This window comes from Stenella coeruleoalba (genome assembly GCF_951394435.1).
Source record: "Stenella coeruleoalba genome assembly, chromosome: 6".
NCBI classification, from domain to species: domain Eukaryota; kingdom Metazoa; phylum Chordata; class Mammalia; order Artiodactyla; family Delphinidae; genus Stenella; species Stenella coeruleoalba.
Window position 1 is genome coordinate 124,953,577 of NC_137151.1, and position 15,149 is coordinate 124,968,725.

General features: G+C 45.8%; 1 protein-coding gene across 16 annotated transcripts in view; it reads left to right on the forward strand.

The window, feature by feature from the left end:
- LRRFIP1 (LRR binding FLII interacting protein 1) overlaps positions 1–15,149 on the forward strand; it is a 142,160-nt gene that overhangs the window by 76,607 nt on the left and 50,404 nt on the right. For 7 of the 16 annotated variants that reach the window (XM_079925074.1, XM_079925086.1, XM_079925085.1 and 4 more), the window contains exon 3: positions 10,735–10,785. The exons of 7 other annotated variants lie outside the window; for them this stretch is intronic. In XM_079925074.1, the coding sequence (XP_079781200.1) occupies positions 10,735–10,785 (51 nt within the window). Of the gene's footprint in view, positions 1–4,833; positions 4,852–8,405; positions 8,454–10,072; positions 10,118–10,734; positions 10,786–14,104; positions 14,144–15,149 lie in introns of all 16 variants that reach the window. 2 more of the 16 variants (XM_079925080.1, XM_079925079.1) reach the window with 1 other exon arrangement.

Sequence of the window (15,149 nt, forward strand, 5' to 3'; positions counted from 1 at the left end):
GGGCAGCCACACTCGACCGTATTTTAGGCATCACTTGGGGATGTGAAGAAGAAATACTTCTATGGGGAGAAGTATTTGGACTGGAAGGTGGAGAAAAGGGACAGGTGTTGTTGTTTTGTAGACCTTTGTCACTTAACCTGTCTGAGACAGTGTCACCTGGGCTTTAGGAATCACCCTGACAGCAGCCAACAGCCGGGCACCAGACTCTGACATAAAGAGTCCTCGTTGGAGGCCACCTAATGGAATAGTTCTCTTAGCCTGGACTGGTTTTTAAGTTAGAGATTTGATTGATTGATTGGTTGATTGATTGAGCCGAGCCGTGTGGCTTGCGAGATGTCAGTTCCCTGACCAGGGATCAAACCCGGGCCCCAGCAGTGGGCCGCCAGGGAACTCCCTAAGTTAGAGATTTTAAATAGCAAATTGATTTTTCAAACTGCCTGGCATCAATGTCTGTTTAGAATATTCCTGTCCATTCAGTGGCTACTTGCAAAGCCCCCGTGTGTAGGACACTGCCAGCCCCTGCCCTCTGCTTTGGAAACCAACTGGCAGGGAAGCTCGGGGGTTAATGCAGTGGCTTCATCACAGTTTGCGAGGTGAGGCTGCATTCTCCAGCTCCAGCAGAGGCTCATTCGTTCCTCTGCTTCCCCTGCTTCCCCTCCACCCCCCAGTCTTTTTCATATTAAGTCCTTAAAAGAGCTGTAAGAAGAATTTTTCAAAATACATTGTTGCCCCTCCAGGTTTTGCCACATTTGACTGAGTGGCCGCCTGGTAGTGTTTCTGGTGGCCTGTGGCTGTCCCCTCCGCTCTGTTGTTGGAGCTGGACCACTGGACTCGGGAAAGATGACCTTGAACCTGTCAGGGGGCCTGCCTTTGGTTTTCTTGGTGGTGTTATCAATGATAATCATTTTATCATTTGTCTCACAAGTGAGAGAAAGTTACTCTCACAAAGGTAAAATTTCTACAAACTCAAGTCCAAAATGAATTGCATTGTATATACATACATATCTATCTTCCAAATTATAATATATTCTAGCCTTAATTATGGGCAGAATTGAATTAAATATATAGTTGATAACAAAAGCAGCCTGTTACAGAGTTCTTTGGCAGAAGTTCTTGATTTAGAAAATGAAAGTTAAGAGGAATTCGGCTAAGAAACCATTTATTTGAAGGGCCTCCTTTCAAAGCAAAGCACCCTTTTCCCCCTTGGAGTCAAAGAAAGTCCCCTCCCATTGCATTTAATTCTGCAGAGTGATCTGCTGCTGAACTCCTGCACTTCAGTTGCAATATTTCAAGTCGCAAAACCACAGTTGCTACCCAAAGATGGGAAACTAAGTCAGGGCCATTTAATCTTGGTATCATTAAATGGGCATTGGATGTCGGTGGGGGGAGGGGGTGATCGTGTGGAGGGTCCCCCCGCCGCCTGCCACGCCAGGCACAGCCCTGCCCCTCACAGCAGCCTCACCAGGCCCTGGGAGCCCCACTGTGCTCTCAGGACAGGGACTGAAGTATCCTGGCCTGGCAGGAGCTGAGATTCAAGCCCAGCTCCTGTGCACCGTGGCCTGCCCTGGGGTGTCTGGTACCTGCTAAGGACCTCGGGCTTTGCAGAGAAAATCTGATTAAAACCTGGGAAATCCGATTAAAAATGCCATAGTTTGCCTCACTCGGTGAGACACACAGTGTCGTTGGTTAGTAGATGGCATTAGAATCTTGAAATTCTTTTTTTTTAATTTATTTTATTGAAGTATAGTTGGTTTACAGTGTTGTGTTAGTTTTTGCGGTACAGCAAAGTGATTTGGTTACACATATACAAACATTTTTTCATATTCTTTTCCCTTATGGTTTATCACAGGATATTGAATGTAGTTCCTTGTTGTTTATCCATTCTCTGTCTAATAGTTTGCATTGAAATTCTTTATTCTTGCGGTAAAGACACTCGGGTGGTTCACAGGGATGAAAATGTTTTGTCGTGATTCAAGTTCCTTGGAAGGTCTCGCACAAAAGCAGTTTGCTAATTGGGTGCCCTCAGCATTCAGCCACCGCAGAGATGCTTTCAGACGTGAGAACACGTTTCCAGGGACCTTTCTCAGGATCAGGCCATGTGCCTGATGGCTCAGCCCCACGCTGGGAATTATCTGGGTGCAGAATGACACCCTGGGTGGGGGGCCCGTATCAGTCAGGCAGGAAGCAGAGAAAGTAACTCCGGGCAGCACGGTGGGTGAGTGCAGGTGCTGAACGAAGAAGCTGCAGGTGGGGAAAGCCAGGACAGGCAAGAAGGCCTCATGGGTGATGAGAGTCAGATGGCGGAGGCCTGGAGGATGGAGAGAGGGCCCCGGCTCTGCCCGCTGGTTTGTGTCGATGTGTGAGCCCAGGAGCACTGACTCACACAAAGGACAGTTTTGCTATCGTAAATTCGGTGTGCTTGGGACAGGAGCGCATTGCCATTTCAAGCGTACGTCTGCTTCCTCAAAAAAGGGATTTGAAAGGTTTAAAATAAAATACGCATATGTTTTATTCGTAGTCAGAGAGAGATCTGGGGTGGGGCGGGGGGCCTGGCGGGGACCTCCTGGAGCCCCTGGCGTGTGGCGGTGCCGGGACTGGGTGCTGCCGCAGTCTGGAGAGGGGTCTGTCCGGGTTTTATTGACAGGCGAGGAAGACGGACCTTAATTAGACAGCTTTCCCAAAAGCTGAGCGAGTGGCTGGCCAGGATTCAGATCTGGACCTGGAAAAGCTGCAAAGCTTGGAGGCTTCCCGTTACATCCTCTGCCTCCAGATCAAGTGTACGACCAACAGCGAAAACAAAGGGCGGCGTCAGTGTGTCACCCTTGGGATTAACCTTGGCAGAGGGCACGCTGCCACTCGCCGCCAAGGCGGGGGAAGGTCCACGTGGTCCTTAGCGTTTTGCAAGCAGACGTGCACCTTGAAAAACAAGTTTTTTCCTTGGTGCTGATTCAGGGCTTGTCATATAAACACAGAAAGGACCTTTGTGTCCACTGAGTGTTACCGAGAACACGGGAGCAGCAGCTGTTCGTCCAGCTGATTCTTGACGTGACCCGTGTCCTGGGCTGGGGGAGGGGGCACGAGTGGGCCCTTGGGTGCGCGTGGGCGTTCGCGTGCACATCTAGAGAGAGGAGACAGACAAGCTTGCAGGTTTGGGGACGCGCTTTTAGGACTGAGGATGGTGTACAGACAACATCCCTCGGTCTCCCCTCTGCATATCACATCTCCGGGCCTATTATTAGAAATAGCACCACAATCTGAGGTTATACAATCTGATAGCCCAGGCACTGGCATTTTAAGTTGTTGATTAAGTGGAAATGAATATGCTTTGGAAGACCCGTGTTTAACTAGTAGGGTTGATATTTTGGTGTAAAAATTGAGAAACACAATCCCTGTTTGCACCGGCCGGCGAGCCACCCTGTCTCTGCACAGGTGCTTCTGAGCAGGACCAAGGCTTTCCTTAACAAGGAGGTCAGCTCGGCTGCAGGCAGACGTAGGCTGTGAATGCCTGGAGAGCAGTGACCGTCGCTGGGGGCTCAGGAGAGCAGGAAGCTGGCAGCACCACTGGGGGGTGTCAGAGATGGGTCATGGTTGAAGCCACACTAGTGCCTGGGACCCTCCAAGGCCAGCATGAGAGTGTCATCAGTGCTGGAGGAGTGTAGACCTGTCATCAAGCCCCAGCAGGCCCTGAGGACATGGGGGCCTCGAGCTGGCTGCAGATCTATCCAGATGGCCCAGGCACCCCAGCCCTCCTAGCCACCCACCGCACCCCCCAGAATGGTTCTTTTCACCCGTGCGGATGGTGAGAACCGACTACGTTAGCTGTGCTTGGGGGCTGTTTCAAAGATTATGAGCTCCTTTTTAATGGATTTATTCAGGAGAATATGTAGATATTCTTGGGGAAATCTGAGTGAACCTTTTACTTTGTTCGAGAACCTACACTAATGGAAAAAAAAAATGGTGGTATGATGCCCAGGTGATCTCATGATGGTCAGAGTGCATCTCTTGTTGCTACTGACCTGATAAACATTTCTGTTGGAGGAACAATGTTCAGTAGTCATAGTGTTGAATACATTGATCTGTGCTCACCCACGTAGGACTAGAAGCACCGAGTCTCAAGCCTTGTAGGTGTGGCAGTGCCTTGGACAATGCCTGACTCAGTCAAAGTTTTGTTGAATGAATGAATGAACGGATGGGTGGAGTAGACATCTCAGTCTTACCTAGAGATTACTACAAAATTAGGAGGAAGCTCTAGAGCAAACGAATATGTCAAGGTATGATAATAAGCTTTTCAATTTTTTTTCAGTTATATTCCAGTGATCACTCCATTTGGCTGGAATTTTCCTGGTATTCTGTTTGTATCTGTTGAATTTTCCACGTATTCTGCATGAATCCGAATGTGAAAGCCTCTTTCTTCACTCTTTGTGAATTTGACCAGTTGACTTTCCAATTAAATTTCTGTACTTTTTTGTTAAACTTTGATCACGGTGAAAAGAAATTTTAAATTGAAGATGAAGTTCTTTTTCCCATTAACGGTAACAGGTTATACAAACTTCTGCATTAGAATAGTAGCAGGATTCTTGTAGACTTGTGTGGACATGCCTGTGTTTCACCAATATATCTAAAATAGAATGTAAAATCTGTTATGAAATTACTGATTATTTCAATGAGGCTTCAAGAGGTTTTTTTCATTCATATTTCACCAGTTTTCACCTTTTTTCCAATATGGCTTTTATTCATATTCCTAGGTACTTACAGAACCTTTCTTTCTGATGTTTATACTTCTGTAACTGGATTTTATATTTCTTTCCCAATTTCTTCTGCCCTCCTCTATAGATCTATCAGGTTCAAAAGGTAGGCTCTTCCTTCTTTATTTTCTAATTTGCATGTACTCTTTTTCCCTTGCCAACGACCCGGTCACCTTTCAGAAATAACACCTTTGATTGAAAACTCATCGAAGTTCTTACTGCTTCTTTTACTGCTTTATTTATGAATCGGTTTGAACAAGAATGCTTAGGTCCCCACTTCAGCCCACACGCAAAGCAGCCGTCAGCACACATTTCTGTGTACTGAAAGCTTTTCCCATCTCCCTTTTCTCAAGAAATTAGAAAATCGTTGAAGAAGAAAAATGAACTCTAAGACAAAATAAAAATCACACCTCAGAGTTCGGAAAACCTTTTGAAATCAGATATTTAAAAAGAAAGATTATCCTCTCATATAATTTTATTAGAAGGGGTTTAAGCTATCAAGGCATATTACCATACATGAGGAGATTATTACATACTGATTTAAAATCTGAGTAAAAAAAGAAAATGGTGATATAACAGTAAAATCCAACAGCTTAAAACACACCTGCCTTCTATCTCCGATATTCTCTGTTTCCTAGTATTTTGTAAAAGCAGCTGAGGTTTAGAAATAAATGCACTGAGCAGGCCAGACACAGAAAATAAAGAGGAGAACAACCAAGTCAGTGACTCCTGATCCAGCAATAACGAAGGAAGGAGTAAGCGGTTCCCTGAGAACTTACAGAAAGTGTTTACAGTGAGTCTTTCCCCAAAATGAATTGTTGTTACTTACGACACCTATAATAGCTTCGTGTTTACAAATTTATTTAGTTTACAGATAAAGAAGGACTATATTTGCCTTTGAGAGCAACTAAGAAAATCAAAGCAAGGTGACTTAATTTCGTAGGGTAGAACATGCCGACCCCTTAAACACCCTCTATCAGTAAATGTAAAATTCTGTTGTTGGATTCCTTCACCAGCTACAGTTCCAAATTGCCTTTCCTTCCTGCCTCTCTCACTCTGCGTAACTACTGTCCCCCAGAGTGTTAAGAAACCAGTTAGGTAGGTGCCAGAATCTGTTTGGACTTCGTTAGTTTTTGCAGGGTCCACTTGGAAATGTGTATTGAAGCTAGAGCTCCAACCCATACACAGAGAATCTAGGTAGGGATTTCGTAGGTAAAAGACAAGGCTGGGGGCTTCCCCGGTGGCGCAGTGGTTGAGAGTCCGCCTGCCGGTGCAGGGGACACGGGTTCGTGCCCCGGTCCGGGAGGATCCCACATGCCGCGGAGCGGCTGGGCCCGTGAGCCATGGCCGCTGAGCCTGCGCATCTGGAGCCTGTGCTGCGCAACGGGAGAGACCACAACAGTGAGAGGCCCGCGTACCGCGAAAAAAAACAAACAAAAAGACAAGGCTGGGAACCATCACAGTATCTGATAGAGCAGGACATAACTGCCTAAAACCTAGACAAGGGACTCCTATCTGGTCACTTCCACTTTGATTCATTCCCATCTGGTGCTGCATCAAGACTATTTTCCTTTCACCAACTCACCAGGGATACGCCCTTAGAACTTCGTCAGAATGGTCATTTGTATACAAATACAGCTAGAGGGAGCACAGGAAGCCCTCCATGGGAAAACAGATACACATTTTTATCATAAAGATGTGTCCAAGGGAAGGGAAGGCTTTCCTTGTCACGGAGACTCAGGAAACGGAAAAGGAAGCAGTAAGGCTCTGTTCCAGCCCATCGGCTGCATCCATCACGGTTTCTCTCCTGCGGAATCAAAGCTGTTTCTGAAAGTCGAGCACTTCTGCGTTCGTCTGGCTTTTGCTTCCTTCTGCATGACTCGCTGGCTAATCATAGCAGTTTCCATGTGCAATATCTTACACCTTCTAGAGTGTGCCGTGCTGTCGACTGCCAGCTAACACCAGGACTACTCGTTCACCGCACTTACTGTCGGCAGGGTGTCCTCCCTCCATGGAATGGCGTGGAGATGCAGCTGTAGAGTTACAGCAGCTGTTTATTAGGCCACCTGTGGACTCGATGAAAGACTTTAAATACTGATTCTTATCTTTGTCCTAAAAAGAGCAATAGGTCGAGTGCAGTATGTGATATGGGTATAGAATTGGCCAAAAAGGGAAATATGGAAATAGAAAATCGGATAACACAGACTTCTTTTGGAATTTACTTTTTGTCAATGTCTGTAGGCCCCCTCCTTTTTTAAAAACCACTTTTTCTTTCTGTCTTTGCAGTTAAGCCGTGAGATAAAGGAGGGTTGATGGCATCAAATTTTCATATCTGGAATTTGACAGTGAGAGTGGGGCTAACATGAATTGAATGCAGAATAGCTTTAAGCCGTTGCATTTCACTTAAACGGATGTTAAAACGTGACTTTAGGAAGTGTTTACGTTTATTTCCTTTCTCGATTTATAGTCTAAGGAAAGGAACTTACAGAAAAAGATTTGGCTTATGTGCTCCGGATATTAAGGTTCTGTATTGTTTGACTTTTTAAAGCACTGTTAAATTCTCCCTCCTGCTTTTCTTCTTCCAGTTTTCTGCTTGCTGCCGCCTCTAGGAGAAAGGGGCAAGGCCATCAAAGAGCCATATATATATTCTAAATCTGGCCGCCCATCAAAATAAATGGAAACTGAACCAAACATAGCAGCAGCCTGTTTTGGTCATTGTAAAACAATTTCAAAAATTGTCGTGTACTCTAGCATCCACTTTTTTTCTTCTGATGATAAGCTTTTCACGTGTAAGAGGAAAATCCCATCTGTGTCATACGATAGGGAGGTTTGGATGGTTGTTTCTTGCTTTTCTTATTAGAAATTGAGGGAAGAGTGAGGAGGACAGCAAAGCCCCATTACCTGAGAGTCTACCTGGGTTCCCACCTGAATTTGGAATTGCTGTATTTAGTAACAGTAGTAGCCACCCTGAATCTGCTTTTCTGTTTCTAACTTGGGCCATTGCGGTTTAGACAGGCGAGCTGAAACCATGGAGGTGTTGGCTAAAGAAAACACCAAGCAGAACTTTTCTTCCCTGGGCCAAGACCTCTTCTGCAACAGCCTGCTTGGTCATCTTGCCATCAGTGGCATGTTATAAAGACGTCCACAGCCCAGAAATTCTCGAGGGCCTAAATTTAGCGTGGCTATCAGATAGCTGGAGCAAGTGTACTAGAAATCTAGGGGCAGCGCACCATTTCTCCCCCTTTCCTCTGGTGTTCTCCTTCCTGTTGTAGCAGCACGGGAATGGCTTTGGCTTCTCTTAAATCGTGCTTTATTCCTGCAGTACACCTGCTCCGAAGGCATGGACAGCTTTACAGAGGGGCTTGAAAGCTGCTGGGCTCAGTTTGAATTCCTGGTCTCTACGGAGGCCACCCCCTCGCCCCAGGACTGCTTCGTCCTGGGCTCTCTCGTCTTCCCCGAGGGAGCGGGTCGGGAGGCTCTGTCTTCACAGGCTCACAGGCCGCGTGGGGGTCAGAGCCTGACCGTGTGCTTCCCTGCTCTGCCTTGGCATGCTACCTTGACCCCGAGGCTTGGCAACAGTTTGGAAATGCATGTCAGAACAGTGTCCTGTGCGATTACCGTTGCACTTCTTGCCTAATTTTCTTTCCCTTCTGTCTGTAGAAATATTATGGGCTGGATACAAAGTGGGGCGACATCGAGCAATGGATGGTAGGCCTTGAATCTGATTTTGAAAAGCGTAAATGGTTTGTAATTGGATTCTTCCACAGTTTAATTACATGGCTAGATCCCTGTTGCACCCTAATTTGATACTGAGTGATTTCCTGCTGGACGTGCTTGCATCTGGCCTGGTTGTGTACATCCCACGTGAAGCCTGGTTAGAAGGTGCCCTGGCCAGGGCTGGTGTCAGGTCTGTTCAGTAGCAGCTGACTCCTGGAGCTTCCAGGCCAGCGTTTGTGAGGGTCTCCACCCCGACCAGGACCCCGATCTCCTCTGCAGTGGACTCCCCACTGGGGACACTCAGGCTGGGCGTGTGGCCCCGGCGCGAGAACCTTCCCATGAGCATCCGGTCCAGCCAGCTCTAGTTGGAATCCAGGGGGACGCGTGATGCTGCAATTCCTTCACTCACGATTGCAGTCAGCTGCCCGGTCACCCCATTCCGACCTCTATACTTTGCTGCTGGGTACCCCCCGCCCCAACCTCATCTGCTGTGCCTGAGAAACCACTGTCCTCTGGTGAGAAAATTCCTTTACCTTCTCACCCTGTTTCCTGGCACGACTTAGCTGTCCTCCTTAGTCAGTTAAGAGCTGGCCCGCCCCTCACGATACCCCTGTCCTTACGACCCTCCCAGGGGGAGATCTTGCCTCCTGGCGGGAGGTTCTAGAAGAGGGGGGATTCCAAGAGCTGTCCACTGGTCCCGAGGGAGCACGGCTTCATGGCTCCTGTCATGAATTCATCCACCTGAGTGCTCCCCACCTCTTCCTGTCCTTGTCACCTTGCTGACTGGCCTCATGGACATCATCACGTACCTGTAGCATTTGAGAACCTGACCAGTATGGAACTGTCCTATTAGGTGTCCCTTACACATAAAATAATCTAAGGGAGTATAAAATGACCTAACATTGAGAGATCTGTGTATAATATAAAAGAAAACAGTTGATGACATATAAAGAGCACACAGTTCCACTATTTAAAAAACTATTAACTTCAACCTCTGTTATGTGTAAACCATCATTCTAGTTTATATGACACAGGGAGATGTACGTTTATCAAGTCGTAAGACACAGTTAAAAGATGTGTCAGTGTTCTCTATACCACTGAGAAAGAAACAGAAAGTTGCTAATTATAATCGTGAGCAACTTTGATGATAAGATATGCCCCAACTTCAGAGACGTCCAAATGCAAAATGGAGCACCTTAGAATGCACAAAATATGGTAGGTGGGGTGGCATCCGTATTGGATCTCCTACGAAAGTGATTTCTCTTCCAATTCCTAAAGAGAAGTGTGTAAGGTTTTGAACGTAAGAAGAAAAGTAGGCTGATTTAAATGGACCACATTCGATTCGGCAAAAATTAAGACCCTGATTTTCACCCAACACGCACTTGCTTTTAAAGCCAAAATGAAATATGCTGATTCTTTGTGTGCTTAAGCCCCCCACCCACTTTTAGAAGAAAACATTTTCCCCCAGTGGTTTAATTGAAGCCTTTAAGCAAAAGCAAAGAAAATATTTGTTTGACATTTATATCAGAAATACTGTATTATGGAGTAGCTAAGCCTTCTCCTGTGTCTGCCCTAACCTTTCTGTGCTGTTTCCTCCGTTGCTTTGGTAGGAAGACAGTGAGCGCTACTCCCGTAGATCCAGAAGAAACACGTCGGTTAGTACTGTGTTCATTCGTTACCTCGGCGTTTTGACTGAAGTCTGATTTGCAGTTTTAATGGCTGAAATATATAAATTGTCTCTCTATCCATCTGTCTGTATGTATATACACATATCTACAGATCTGTATCTATATCTATATCTTAATGATACTTATGAAAGAAATTAACTAACACTGATACTGTTACCTAAACAAAGACTGTGAACTCAGCCTTTAGCATTGTGACCTGACTTTGGTGAGGCGAGAGTGAGTGTTTGAAAATTTTCTGAGTTTCATGACAGTTTTAGTGCTTTTTTCGCTATTAAATACCCATGAATAATTTGCAGAGTAATATGCATTAAGCTACATGTTTGTAGGTTACCAGCGAAGTGAACAGCATCACTGTAGTGAAGTTAAAGTCGTGTTATCCAGAAACAGTCTTCTGTTAAGCAGAGGTGCACAAACAAAGCCCTTTTGGCGAAAACCCAGGCTCACGTGCACTGAGATTTTCACAGGGGCCTGATCTGCCCCCCGCCATGTGTCGGGTCAGCCGCTTCCCTCAGAGCTGGTCACTGGTTTCTCTGTGTCTGTTACCTCATCGCCTCATGGTTGTTTTCATCCTTTCTTTTTACTAGGCGTCTGATGAAGATGATCGCGTGTCAGCGGGTAGCCGCGGAAGTCTGAGGGTCAGTAACCAGATGGTTGAGTTTGCATGGTACAGTCTGTGTCCACGCTCCTGGCCCTTCCATCCCTGCGTTCGAAGTTCTTGTTCATTATCCCTGTAGCCTCTGTTCAATGGTGGGATGTCTCTTTGTGATGTAGAGAGATTAGTGATAAGCGTAAGCAGTTTTGTTGTGTCTTTCTCCCCAGAGTGGAAGTCCTCCTTTCTTCGTGTTGGTCCACATCACAAAACTGCCCCATTTAGAGTAAGTTGCCTCATTGCTAGTGTGGTGAAGGGGAGCACGAAGGCTCATTCTGTCCTAATGGAAGTGCACAAGCTCCCCAGCAAATTGGAATCTCAGTTAAAGTAACTACAAGTTAAAGGAACTATTATTCAGTGATGTTTCCCATAGCTCCTTGAAAGCTGCTGTAGGCTGCCGGTGGAACACCGGGGCACATTGAATCCGTCCAGCCTGAGGTCTCAGGAGCCTTTCCTTTCATCAACTATAATGAAATCTCTTCATCACTGACAGCCTGATGGTTGAGAAACACAAATACACATTTTTCCTTAAACATTCCAAAAATCTTCATAATTATACTTGAAAACAAGGCATGCTTTGGGAAGTGAAGTAGAGAAAAACGTGTTTTGCTTAGTCCTTTAAGTCAGTGAATTAATCTGAGCGTGTCAGGTTAGTTTACCCCTGGATTAAAGCTGCATCTCTCTGCTGGTAATAATTCGGTCTCGACGCAGCCACTCCATTTTACGGAAGGACTGTATGGGGCAGAAGCCTTGTTTTTAATCACCGTGGCAATTAAGTCGTGATGTAACTCCTAGCCTTCTTATACACGCACCAAATGTACATTTAATTTAGCTGTGTATAACAATAAACTATAAAGGTGATACAGTCAGCCTTCCATATACCCAAGGTTCTGCATGATTCAACCAATCACGGATTAAAAATATTCAGAGGGGAAAATTCCACACTATTCATGTAGCATTTACGTTGTATTAGATGTTACAGCTAATCTAGAGATGACTGAATGTGTACAGGAGGGCGTGCGTAGGTTATATGCAAATACTACGCCATTTTATATAAGGGACTGGAGCATCTGCAGATTCTGGTATCTGGGGGCGTCCTGGAACCAACCCCCCGCAGATACCGAAGGATGGCTGTACACTGTTGCTTTGCTGTCAACAACTGTCATTGGCCTGAAGCTGCCAAAGGCATGTCCATCGTGGTTTTGCCAGAAAGTTACGGTTCACAGGTGAAGTCAGTTAAAGGGCTTCCTTGCTATTTGAAACTTTCTCCTTAGCCATGTAGTTGTAACTTCCTCACATACCCTCTGACATGATTCACACGAGAGGAAGTAAGATTTATGTAACCTAAACATTATCAATGCAAAACTCAGTTTGCAGAATCTGTAGACAAGGGTCAGAAATTACAGCTGTCCAGCAGGTGCAGGAGAAGGTCGGGTCCTTGAAACCAAATGAAGAAGATACCTTTTCAAGGAGAAGGGGCGTGATCATGTGAGCACAGGACTCACATGACCACTGGCCAAGACGTTGGTGAGCTTGACAAGGGCACTTTTGATGGAAATATTGAGGGCAAAACCTGACTGTTTTGGGCTCAAGGGAGAATAGGAGAGATGCAGAAAGAACCCAAACTCTCTTTTCCGGGCTTCCCTGGTGGCGCAGTGGTTGAGAGTCCGCCTGCCGATGCAGGGGACATGGGTTTGTGCCCCGGTCCGGGAAGACCCCACATGCCGCGGAGCGGCTGGGCCCGTGAGCCATGGCCGCTCAGCCTGTGCGTCCGGAGCCCATGCTCCGCAACGAGAGAGGCCACAGCAGTGAGAGGCCCCCGTACCGCAAAAAAATAAATAAATAAAATAAAATAGCATTTTCCATCTGCGATCCTCCTTGAAATTGTATTCAAGATTTTGTTTGTACTTGCATTTTTCTGGGAAAATAATCTGTCACTTTCTTAAGATTCTCAGAGCTGATCCCAAAAAGCTTAAAACTATTGTATTATTAGTGGTTGTTTGGGTGTTTATAGCATTTATTTCATTTTCAACGATTTTAACCAGAAATGAGCTAAATTTCTGTGCTGGACACCATTCTTTGCCAAGATACAAGCCTATTTGTTTTAGGATATAAAAGTTTATGGAGGAGCTCCACAATTAGGGTGCTAAGTAAGAGATGGGGGGAAGGTGGAAAGTCAGCAGTGGATGGGTTTTCGTCGCTAGCCGGGTGGCGTGCTCCCCCGCTCTTTCCTGTGACGCACTTGATCTAAAGAAATAACTCTCGTTAAAAATCACAGACCTTGAGAACTTGGATCCTGGGGATAAGAGTCAAACCTTCTAATTTTTACAGACACAGAACAAGCCCAGAGCAGCGAGGGGGCCTGCTCAGGGCCAGGGTGCTGTGACAGCATCAATCCCAAAGCCCGTCGGGGGCCCGGAACTGGCCTCTCCTGGCTGGTGGGCGGGCAGGGTTCCCCACTGCGCCTCCCCCGCCAGGGGGGCTCATCTCAGGCCTTCAATGCGTAGGGCCAGTTTCTACTGTTTTTCATATTTTAATATTTGGAAATCTTCCGTTTGCAAAGTTCAAAGACCCTATCTTTTTTTTTTTTTTTTTTTTTTCGGTACGCGGGCCTCTCATTGTTGTGGCCTCTCCCGTTGCGGAGCACAGGCTCCGGACGCGCAGGCTCAGCGGCCATGGCTCACGGGCCCAGCCGCTCCGCGGCATGTGGGATCCTCCCGGACCGGGGCACGAACCCGCGTCCCCTGCATCGGCAGGCGGACTCTCAACCACTGTGCCACCAGGGAAGCCCAAAGACCCTATCTTTTATCTCTTGACTTTCTCAAAATACAGGCCTTCTTCACTCCACTGACAGTGATGATAAACCCTTAAAAATGGAAGAAATTTTTTTTTCTGGCGTTTGTATGGACATTCTCAGAAAACCTAGATTTAGATATCATAAGTACTTAATTTTCTCTACTTAAAAATTGAGAGTGACACATCTGTTGACCTTTTGCCTAATGTAAATAGAATGCTTTAGGTAGAGGAGGAGAAAGGATTGCTCAGACTGCTTCAGATTCCATGAATTAGGGCAACAGCTGCCACGGAAGTTTCATTTAATGCTAATGGTTTTATGGTAATGCTAATGTAATTGCGTTTGTAAATACGTACGAGATTCTAGAAGTCATGAAAATAGTTGAATTTCATTAAGATTTTCAAGATTGCCTGTTTTTTGTTTTATGTTTGTGTTATGCCTTAGGTAGCTTTTTAATTGATTTTGGGCAACTCTTTTGTGTTGTTTTTCTCTTCCATCCCACCTCTGACAGTCGCAGCCTGACTTGGAGTACGGGGGTCCCTACGCTTGGGTGAGACGAACATGTGGCCTGATCCTAATAGTGTTGTGTGGGAGATAATAACCTGTGGCGTTTCCAGTAATCTAATGAGCATTTGTACACCTTTGTTTTAAAAGACACATGCCACGCACCTGTTCTTACCTGGGGACTGAGGGCCGGAGGGCAGGTGCACATACCACAGTGAGCTCTCTTCTTCCCAGAGCCTCCTGGGTACAGCTCTGACCCTCATGGGTGGGTCTGGAACCCAGGTGTGGGTGCTTGACCATCTCCCGCACCCGGCGGCCTGTGAGCACCGCTGTCTGCCAGGCTTTGGGGTAGCAGCTGCAGACACCAGATGGGAAGGATGGGTCTTCTTCAGGGAACTCAAGTCAGATCAAGAATTCCCAAGCCTCTACATTTCCTTTAAAAGATTGAATTTAAAGTCATTTTATCTAATGAAAAATTGATTATTTTCTAATCTGTATCCTTTCAAATTAAATGTCCCAGATGGCTCTTTGGCCAGAAAGTGCTCTTTGAGAAAGACCCCAAATCCAGTAACAAAAACGAAGCCTTTAGATTTAAATTCAGAATTTCCCTTCTTACATCCATCTAGAAGAGTTTGATCGCCTTATGCTTTCTGAAAACCTGTAAGCTTAAATTACACTAAAAGGAAGAAAAATGTAATCTCACCAGCATTAATCACACTCAGCATTAAAGTGACTCAGCACTGAAATTATTATAGCAGATCATACACTTCTTCACTTGAAGGGCTTTTTCCAAAAGGATTTTGTGCTTCATTCATTCCATTGCATTGAAAAAATATCCAGCAAACTCCGGTTTTTAAAATATATTTTTACCCTTAAGATGACAATTAACAGGACCATACATCGGCACAGCACGCTTGTCCCCGGAGTCTCCCGGTGAGGCTGCTGTCCTCCCCTTTAAAACTAGATTGAGTGCATCAAGGATTGCACTTCAAAGCTGTGATTTTGCCTTGCTTATTTTGTTTCCCATCTCTAACGCCCTTGAAGGTGCTCTG